Consider the following 10,940-nt stretch of genomic DNA (forward strand, 5'->3'; position numbering starts at 1 on the left):
CCAAGATGACCAAATTGAGGCTGGTGTACTCTGGACACATCATGAGGAGGCATGATGACTCATTAGAAAAGACAATAATGTTAGGAAAGGTAGAAGTAGAAAGAGATCGAAACCACTTGCCAGATGGATGGACTCAATCAGAGAGGTGATGAGCTTGAGCCTGTAGGGCCTGAGCAGAGCAGTGGAGTCGTCTCATCCACAGGGTTGCCATGAGTTGAAGTTGACTCGTGGGCAATTAACAACAAAATATATTTAAAGAAACAAATAAATAAGTAAAACCACCCCGAACCAGGTGCTGCTGGCTGTAGAAATGTCATTCCTGCTAGTTAGGTTTAGAGTGGCTTACTGGAAACTCCAGGAGCATGCTGAGGAATCTCCTTGCAGCTTGTGGATATGTGGTTTCCAAGAGAGACCTCAGTCAGACCCTTATGAGTCTGGATGAGGAATCTTCCTAGGGCTCCTGTTCTAAGAGTTAATACAGGTATATGTATAAATTCTTAATTCCCCTGTTATGTGTTGCTGCTGCCATCTGTTGATTATCTAATATGCCTGTCATTTTCTTCTTTTAGCAGAGTAGCTTCATTGGTGGTATAACAGGCAGAAAAGGGTGATGCTGTCCTTGGGATGGCAGAACTGCCAGAACCAGAAAATTATGGGAATGTCTGCTGAACCAATCTGTGTGGCTCACTATTTCCCACTTGTTTCAATAATTTGCCCACTGTCCCAGGCTCTCCAAAACATAGGAGCTAGTGGTGACAACAGAACAGAAGCAAAATGAAAACCATTCCCCTTCTTTCTGTGCCACTTCTCCCTCCTTTCCATTAGTGCTGTCATACTAAGAGAAGTCATACTGGTATAGTGTCTTTATTAAGCAAATCAAATGGTCATAATAATATGTAAACTTCAGAGAATTTCTGTATCTCTTCATCAAGTGGGGGGAGAGGAATGACTTGATGTTGAAGTCTTAGCAAACCTGTTCAGGTATTACCATGATAGCAGGGAAGTACCTAGCCCCACCACCTCCTTTATTGCTTTGCCCACATGGAAAGTGACACATCTGAAGAGAATATACTCTAGAAAACTTGCTGGTGTACTGGGATAAGAATCATTGTGCAAACAGTTGTGCACTCTGGGGAAGATGAACAAGAGAAACTCTTGTATTTGATTGGTTGGTTGTGGGGATAATTGACCATTGGTCAATGGGTGAACACAAGGCTATGGCATCTACTGCATGATTGGTTACATGGGTTGGGTCCAATGTAACTCCACTGAAGTATATTTGGGCTGTGCTAAAATATATAGGTTCTCCATCCAAATAACACAAAAATCCAAGGAACCCATGCTGGCCACATATAAAATTACAAAAGTATTGAAATAGTCTTATTAGGAGAATCAGAAGATTACAAAAGATTCAGGCTTTCTACATCACTTCACCAGGCAAGAGAGCAAACGGTATCCTCTCAATTACACAGGATGACAGAGGGGAGGAAAAAAGAAGTAAAGGGGAGGGAGAGAAGCTTCTCACTTTTCTGTTACTGTATATATATAATTTGCTAGATAAATTTCTCCAGAGTGACACATTATTCCTCTTCCTGTGGAAAATTACCTGCCAACCCTACCACAATTTTATTGCACAGGATTTGACAATTTAGATCCAATTCGATCATGTCATAAATAGGCAAAGAAGAATGTTTGGTAGAACTAAGCCATTTTTTTAAATTGTGAGATTGTTCTTTGGTGATGATGTTCTTAATTCCATAAGTCTCCTTGAATTTCAGCTGTTGTCATAAATGTACACAAGACAAATTTTCAGAAAGCACAACTTTTGTATAGTGAAGTCTCAAAACTGCTCATACCAAGAAGAAAATGAACTGCTTTGAAGTTGAATGCATATGATATATGATTCTGCAATGCAGTTGGATTTAAATGGCACCTTTGTAGAAATACTATTTTTTCATTTCTTTTTAAGGCTGGTGTGAGTCTAAGGAAAGTAAATCGCCATGTGGATTTTCCAGTAGTTTTGGACTTGGCTCCATTTTGTTCTGCTTCTTGCAAGGTATGGCTCAGTAATTCTAGAAGTTGATACTTCAATGACATTTCTGTCAGCAATTCTGTAGCTTTTGTTTCAAATGAAGTCCAATATTACTTGGAAATGAATATCGTAATACCATGCTCTTGAGCCAGACTTTTGCATTACATAGAGCCTCATCAGTCTGCCAAGTCAATGTTTATTTTATTTAGTTATTCACAAATGTTTAGCTCACTTTTCTGTGGTTTATGTGCAGCTCAGGATGGCTAACAGCAGTTAGAAGGAAGAAAATACAATAAAATTATAAAATATAAGAAATGCATATACTATGAGTACAATATTATACAAAACTCAAGAAGCAAGTTCTGCCCCAACAGGAATGTCAATGGCATACAATGAAATGCAGTCAAACAGGGCAAAAAGTTCCAAATTTTGGTGTTGCAATTACAAGGGCCCCTTTTCTTGTTCTCATCACCCTTTTCTCCAGAGATACTGTCTTAGTAATAGGTAAGAAGTTCTCTTGCTAAATTAAAATATTCACTGGCTGACATTTCACTTCCTCTTTTAATAGTCAAAGCTCATAAAGCTAGTGAATTCTTTTTGTTAGCTTTACTCCTTAACAGGATTGCAGGGAACATGGTGCAATAATACTACCCTTAGGAGGGCTTTGTTTGTGCCTGAATCCATTTGCCAGATTCATTGTAAAGAATTCACAGTTTTTCCTCTCTCTTCTTGTTTTTCTTGGTTTGCAAATAAGAATGTGACAGATGGTGGGAAAGTTCTCTATGCTCTTTATGGAATAGTGGAACACAGTGGGTCAATGCGAGGAGGTCATTATGCAGCATATGTAAAGGTCAGGACACCATCAAAAAGGCTTTTGGAACACATTTCTAGCAATAAAAATGTTCAAGGTAGGTACCTAAGGAAAATGTTACATTATTGGATCAAACATATCTGGTTGTTCCCAGAAGTGTAAATTTTTGCCCTTTTAATTTTACATATTGTGTCATGAACAGCATACAGGAAAGCATTACTTTTAAGAACACTAGCATGCTTTTTTCCAAGTAAAGGAGGGTCAAGATTTTTTCAAAGTAGCACTACAAGTGGTTCTGTTTTATTTTAAACACATTTTAAATCATGTTTATATGTATGCCATTGTGAGATCTCATGATAAATGGTGAAATATAAACATTTAAATAAATGGAATATGATATACCGTCATCCCTCCATATTTGCAGGGGTTAAGGGAGCAAGACCCTCGTGAATATAGAAATAGCGAAGCCCCACCCAGCTCCTCCTCTAATGCCTAGGATTGCTGCAGCCAGCTGTCTCATGCACAGGAGAAGGAGGTGGGCATGACTCACAGTGAGATTGCAAATAATCAAATTTGCAAATTTCAAGTCTGCGAATATGAAGGGATGAGTGTATATTTTCACATTTTTCAGTACTTTTAAAAAGTATCCAGGTAATTGTGCTATTAGTGTGGGCACTTTTCTGGTGTAATATCAGAGGTCATAAATGAGGGGAAATTGCTGTTTGTGTAATAAGGGTTTGTGTTTGCCCCACCCCTCCAACTACTGGCCTTTGCCTTCCTGTCCAAAAACAAACTTTTGGAGATACCTAACAAATATGGCACCTTTCAGAGTACACTAGTTAGCAGTATGAAGCAGTCAGAGAAGCATTATCATAAGCACCTCCCTTGATTCACAATGTCTTTTTACTGGGGCAGTTTCATGCCCATGTGTAAAACCTCCCAACAGGGTAGAGCTGAGACATAAAAGCAAAATCTTAAATGAATTTAAACTAGTAGTATAGTTGTTTTTGAATCTTAATAGTTGTTTACTTGATTGTATTGTTTTCTCTCCTGTTCTTTTGTTGAAATTAATAACTGTGTTGTGTTGCAGGTTTAAAAGAATCAGGAGGAACGTCTTCAGGACAGTGGGTGTTTGTCAGTGATACCCATGTACAAGCAGTTCCTGAATCAAGAGTCTTAAATTCACAAGCTTATTTACTTTTCTATGAAAGAATGTTGTAGTTACAATCATTCATGAAAATGATTTGTCATTTAGAGTCATTTAAACTTGCAAGAAAATGGCAGTATATGTAAATCTTGTGCCTTCATATGTTCTTGAATATAAAGTTCATGATTAGTTATAATTCTAAAACTATGGCTTGGATCCAGAAAAGCCAAAGTCTGCACAGAGCACTTTCATGCATGCCCAGATTCTGCTGGCCAACTCTGCTGTCTGGCAGCCACATATTGGACAAAAATGAGTTCTGTTTAAAATGTCCTAAGCTTCAGGTTAGTTTGTGAAGGCTGTGGGAAGTTGCCACCAAAAGGAGGCCCTAATAATCCCGTGTGTGAGTGGGGCAATTTTTGTTTTTCTGAATCCAAGACCAAGTGTTTATTTTGTAAATCCCCAGAATTCATTTGAATAATGTGCTCTGAATTTGAATACTGATATTTCAGTATGAGCAGGAAAAATCAATATTAAAAATATTGTACCATAAATGATCTTGGTAAAACTGAGTAGTGCCTAAATTTTCTTGTTGACTGGCTCATGCTGATACTTGCATATCATAGTTGGTTGGCATGCAAATTTTCTTGAATGTATTGCCTAAGTTAAAAGTTCAATAAATGGAAAGTAGTTATTTCAGGAAACAAAAAGGTTACTAAACAAAGTTATGAACAATTCATGTATTCAAAGAAGACACATGGCACAGCTCTCTCATAACTGAACCACTTCAGAATGTATGTGGCAGTTCACATGTTTGAATATGCTTGCCTCTAAACCAAATGTTGCTACACGTGGAATCGTTATTCCAAAAGGGAGCAAGCTAATATAGAAACTTTCTCCCTAATCTGCTTTCTACATTCAGGAAGTTAACATGGCAGGGTGTTCTAACATGCATCCCCTTGCACTCTGAAGATGGCACAGACCATGGAGGATTGTACCATCCAACCTTTTTGTGATTTGCTCAGATGTGTCTAAATATATTGGCAAATTGGTGCACACTAACAGTACTTGATACTGCCTGCCATTCTCTATGACTGATCGAATGTATCTGCAGAGCAAATCTCAAATGTGCTGGTTTATTCCACACCTGAAATTTGGAGTTAAATACTACATAACATTGACTGATTCTACAAAAGAACTCAGTCTTTGTATAGTTTTTATGATTTACAAAATACACATTATGTGTTCTATTTCAGTGGTTTTGTATTAAAAAATAGGAGTGGAGGTATATTAGTGGTTATAATCAGTGACTCTTAAATGAACTGGCTCTACTTTTTCATTTGCTTATTTTCAATAGTTTTATTTATGTTACAGTGCAGAGCAATATGTGCTATCTTACTCCTATGACAAGGTGACACTTCTCTCTCTCTCTCTCTCTCTCTCTCTCTCTCTCACACACACACACACACACCCCAAGTTGTTTTTAGAATTTGGAGTATTTCTCAAAGGAAATGTTTATCCTGTACGGGTTGCTGCTATTTAGCATGGGAAAGATTAGTTTGTACTATAAGTCTTTGTACTCAAATAGGCTTTTAAATTGTAGCCATTGGCTTGGAGCCAGCAACAAACACATAAAAAGAGGTTAGTGGAAGTGGACTTTCTAGCTCTTCCTGTGACAGTCAGCTCTCACTCCTGAATCCTCTTCCAAAAGGTCCAGGGGTTCTTCTAAATGGTGGAATCAGCTTTTGTATTAATAAGTGTGTGTTGGGAATCCCCAAAACATTGGAGATGAGATGGAAGGTGCATCTACCAGATTTTTAGGGCCTCCAACAGACCCCATACAATAACTTACCTCACTCAAAACAATTCCTGGACCTGAGGAGAGGGTGAAGGGGATGTTGGGGGAGGAGTGAATAGTAAAGATAGCTTCTACTAACTGCCTTGATTTCATTATTCTTGGATCCAATTGATGAATGAATGGTAGCAGAAACAGACCTTTTCCTGATATTCCTTTGGTTTTTCTATGGCATTGGTATGAAAGGCGGTGTGTGCATATGTGTCATGCACAAGTGCACCCACTTGCCCATGGGTAGCTCCCTGGCCTAATACACAGTAAATGTAAATGGGAACTGTGTAAATCCAGCTGCATTGCTTGCCCACACCTGCATTAATTTCATCAAAAACAGCAAAATGTCGGCAACTTAAAAGACTAAAACATTTTATTTTACATAAACTTCCTTGGGTTGATATGTTTCTACAGTCTACAAAAACATATTCCAAATAAAACTTGTTAGTTTTGTTACTGCTACTTTTAAAAAGGAGTATTGTTAAGCAATTTTTAAAAATTAGACCACAGGATCATCATCATCATCATCATCATATTTATTTGTACACTGGTGCCTCGGGTTACGAAATTAATTCGTTCCGCCATTCCTTTCGTAACCCGAAAATTTCGTAACCCGAAAAGGCTTTCCGTTAGCACTGGAAAGCCTATAGCTGCACTTTGCAGCATTTGAATTTCGCGCCGAAATGAATTTCGTAACCCGAAAAATATTTTGTAACCCGAAAGTTTTTTCCAATCCAACTTTTTCGTATCCCGGAAATTTCGTAACCCGATCATTTCGTATCCCGAGGCACCAGTGTATTCCGCTTTTTCACAAAGGAATCAAAGCGGATTCCAACAGTATAAATAAAACATCAAACAATTAAAAATTACAATTAAAAAATCCCAACCCTCCCCCCAATCATAAAAACAGTGATCAACCCATAAAAAGAGATTAAACATAAAAAAACCTAAAATATTTATTTGTATCCTGCTTCTCCCATTTGAGTAGGGTTGCCATAACTCCGGACCTCCAAAACAGGAAAAATGTAGGACAAATTTTTCAAATGTAGGACACAGAAAAAACATAGTCCTGCAAAAACATTCATTCAAAAGCAAGCTATGGCCAGATCAACCCTAAATAATACTCCCATTGCACTAAAATTTCATCTTTTTCTCATCATTTAAATTCCCCATTCATCGTTCCTTACCAGAAATTAAATTAAAAATAAAATAATAATAATGTATAATTAAATTCAAAATGCTGGACAGATGGTGGAAGGAGGAGTGGGACAGAAGACGTAAAACATAAAAGAGCAAGAAAGAAGATTAATAAAATTAAAGGGAAGAAAGGAACAGGCAAGATTTCCAAGTGAGGAAGGTTAGAACAAGGACTGCTGAGTGAAGGAAACAGTAAATCGAAAGAGAAGGAGGAAGAGGGAGTTCAGGCAGGATTCACATGCACAGACTTGTGTGATCTAATTCACACTTAGTGTACCAGGAGAAAACAATTTGCCAGCCCGATTTGTAAAATAGGGCATGGAGACTCCAGTTTTCTTCTGACTTTCTTATCCATTTTGTTGGGGTGTGAGGTGTCACTCAACAAAGAAAGAGTTGTGCAGAGCTGCACCTATCCAGAGGTGCAGATCTCTAATAATGTTCTCGTTGTGTACAAATGGCACTGGAATTGTAATGCACGCCAGAGAGATAAGTAATGTCAATTTAGAGGAGAGAATTAGGTGCGTTTTAATTGTCCCATGGAAAATTAAAGCAAATTTAAAAGTGCTTCAGTTTGGCAGGATCGTGGCGAATGATATTAAATGGACACTCTATATACTTTTTCTATTCATGCTATTAAAAACCTAATGAGCTTCTTTCTGTTCCTAGATCTAGCTTCATAGCATGGTTTTCCCCTCTGTGATATTTTCCTCATTTCCTCATACTGCCTCCAAAGTTTCACACCTCTACCTTGTTTAAACTGTCTCCTCCACCAACATCTACTCCCTCAACACCGTTTATAAAGCAGCCATTTTTGTACTTTTTGCTTTTTCTAGCATTTAATTGCTCATTACCTCTGCCTCTGATATAATTTAGCCTGTAGTAATTCCATCTTCACTATAAAATGCCTCCACTAATAAATGAAATTGTTAGGAGCACTGGCAACTAAATAGTAGTTCAAGCAGCACCATCTTCTGACTTGATCTTGAAACTGCATACCTTAAAAACTGCTTTTATTGGAACAGAGGCTAAAAAAGCTTTTCTACAGTGTAATAGTTGACCTTTAACTGCGTCTTGTTAAGCATACTAGTCTGTCAGTTTTAAAATCAGTATCATATCCATTTTCTCATTGCTCAGATGAAAGTATTTTAATTTAGCTTTTTTTTTTTAAAAAAATCAACAATTTGTTTTACATATCTACTGCCTTCATAAAAAATGAAAATGCATTTTCCCTTCACTTGAGAGATGCAATAGTCAGACTGACCTGGTGAAACAGCTAATGCTAAAAGAAGCTTCAGAAAGTATTTAGATATGGATTTTCTTCTACATTTCAGTAAATTTGGATTACATTTAATGGCAAAATGTACGCAGGTACTGAATGCTACAGGGTTGCACAGGGAATTATTCCTTTCATAATGATTAGCAAATACAAATGCAAGCAGAATTTACTTTGTATGTGCAATAAACAAAAATGTGTATTTTTACAAAAAACTTTGTATGAAATGTATAGATAATTTTCAGTAGAAGTAATAGAATTGGGACAAAATATCAAAATGATTGCTGACTATTGTGGATGCAAAGATAAAATGTTATTTTTGTTTTTCGAAATAAAATATAAGGTCAGTGCACACATTTAGGAAAATGTTCTGTTTACAGTTATTCAAAGGAAAAATGTAACTCTTACTTGTAAGATATTGTAAGATAAATGTGTAATTATATATTTTGGATCCTTGTTCTTTGTCCTAGCTGGCTCCATTATATAAATGAGGTTAACTGAAAGTATATTAATTTTGGCTGGAAGGTGGCTTATTTTGGGCTAGCGGTTAATATAATTATGTAACAATATCCCTAGAGAAAAAATTTAAAAATTAATTTCAGACCACAAATAATATGGTGCATGCTTCACTATTGACTTTGGGGTAGGAGATTCAGCCCCGTGTAACTCCAGGGTGAGGATGGGGGTCAGCACAAGAATAGCAGCAGTTTTTTCTTGTTATCTCTATCCATCCACTGGAGCTCATGGTTTTATTTATAGATTTTACAGGAAGGAAACTGAGAGAATAGCTTGAGCTATGCCCATTTCAGAGGTAAGACTTGAATCTGCAGTTGCTGTCCTTGATTAGAAATCACAGAGTTGGAAGAGACCACAAGGGCCACCCTTTCCAACTCCCTGCCATGCAGGAATACACAGTCAAAACACTCCCTGCGACGGATGGCCATCCAGCCTCTGTTTGAAGACCGCCAAAGAAGGAGACCCCACCACCCTCAAAGGCAGCGTATCCCACTGTCAAACAGCTCCCGCCTGGTTGGTAGATTGTTTCTTTCTACAGTACTTTCATGTAGCACCCTTGCTGTCCCTGATGAGGTATTTCCATCTCTTCACTGACTTGTCCTCCTTCGTCTTTTTCACACTTGTGGTCCTTTTGCGATAAAATTGCAACACTGCCCTGCCCTTGAAAGTCAGAAAGGCAAAGTGCTCTTGAGGGTTTTCAGCACTCTCTGCCTCCAACCCCCAGCCATGGAAAAGGGACATTTTAGTCATCCAGTCACATCTTGTTGCAACATCAACACATAATTTGGCTTACAAGGTAGGCATTTTATTGACGGATACTGGAATCCTGCTGGTGACATACAGAGGCATTATGCCTGCATAGATACCTTTTTATGGTCCTTGCAAAGCAGGCATTCAGCACTGCCTTTGTTCAGCAACCCTCATGACACACAGTTTTCCTTCCTGCCGTTGGCATCCCCTCCGTGGCCATTATTTAATGGTTGTAGGAGGGCAAGTGAGGCTACAAAATATCTCTTCGCCTCTTACAGCTTTATGCTTGGCAAGGACACTGTCAAAAAGTCGCAACCAGTTTCCTCAAATTCCTGCTATTTGCCATATACACTCAAAAAACAGTCGGGGAAAATAGTCCAGCAAATAAAAACAAGACTTTCCAACTATAGACGACCGGTTACTTAGAATTACATAATGGAGTGTCAGAAATGGATCAATTAACGGCTTTATTAAACCAAGAAGATACCAGTAAGATAGATGAAGAGTGGTTCCCAACCTAAACATATTGTAGTAATATATATACACACACACACACACACACACACACACACACAATTGGCCACTGACAGGTATTGTTTCCTGTGAAAGACTGCAGAAGTAGCATTCCCTTATTGTCAGCAGACTGGCCTTAACTCAGGGGAAGTCCATTTAGGCTTTGCATTTAATTTAAATGTAATTTAAAAGAGAGATCATTTTAACTCTGCGAGTTGTTTGTGTCTCAATGTGGGACTTATGGGTATTAATTAACATTAGCCCAAACAAGAAGCATTCCTGAGGGCTCTGTATTGAATCCTTGGGAATGAATCCTCCTGATTCCTGAATGGGAGGAGTGTGACGTCACTGCCGCCCGAGGAGCAGGAGATTAGAAACGCCTCAGGCCTCAAGTCGGAAATGCGCATGCGCCACGGCCTGCAGTAAGGCGCAGGGAGGGACGCCTCGCGAACGAAAAGTGGAGGGCGTCATGCCCTTACTCAAGATGGCGCCAGAAGAAGAAGCGCTTCCTCACTGTAAACCCTAAATAAAGATGGCGCTCCGAGGTTTAAAAATAAGGCTGCGATTACACTACAAGCGCAATGAAAAAGCACTCCTCCCTCTGTCAGGAGTGTGAGGGCCCTGAGTGCTCTTTGAATCTCGCCATGCACATATAAGCCCTCATTGCTTTCACTCCCTCAGACGCAAAGCCCCTCATTCCTAATGGGAAGTGAGGCAATCCCTCCATGTATTTCTCATCAGCCACTTCGTGAGCAGCCAGTGGTCGCGGTGCTTCGAACTACCCCACCCCCGAGCCTTTCCTTAAGTGTAACGGCTCTGTTTCTATTTCACGGAGGGGGTGTGTTGCCCTTAGTAAAG

At 38.7% G+C, this 10,940-nt stretch overlaps 1 protein-coding gene across 2 annotated transcripts in view; it reads left to right on the top strand.

Moving 5' to 3' along the window:
- USP45 (ubiquitin specific peptidase 45) overlaps positions 1-6,386 on the top strand; it is a 72,614-nt gene extending 66,228 nt beyond the window's left edge. For both annotated transcript variants that reach the window (XM_042441065.1, XM_042441157.1), the window contains 3 exons: positions 1,970-2,056; positions 2,787-2,940; positions 3,934-6,386. In XM_042441065.1, the coding sequence (XP_042296999.1) occupies positions 1,970-2,056; positions 2,787-2,940; positions 3,934-4,064 (372 nt within the window). In that variant the 3' untranslated portion in view covers positions 4,065-6,386. The remainder of the gene's footprint in view (positions 1-1,969; positions 2,057-2,786; positions 2,941-3,933) is intronic.
- Positions 6,387-10,940: the final 4,554 nt, after the last annotated feature.

The sequence above is a fragment of the Sceloporus undulatus genome, chromosome 1 (assembly GCF_019175285.1).
Source record: "Sceloporus undulatus isolate JIND9_A2432 ecotype Alabama chromosome 1, SceUnd_v1.1, whole genome shotgun sequence".
NCBI lineage: Eukaryota > Metazoa > Chordata > Lepidosauria > Squamata > Phrynosomatidae > Sceloporus > Sceloporus undulatus.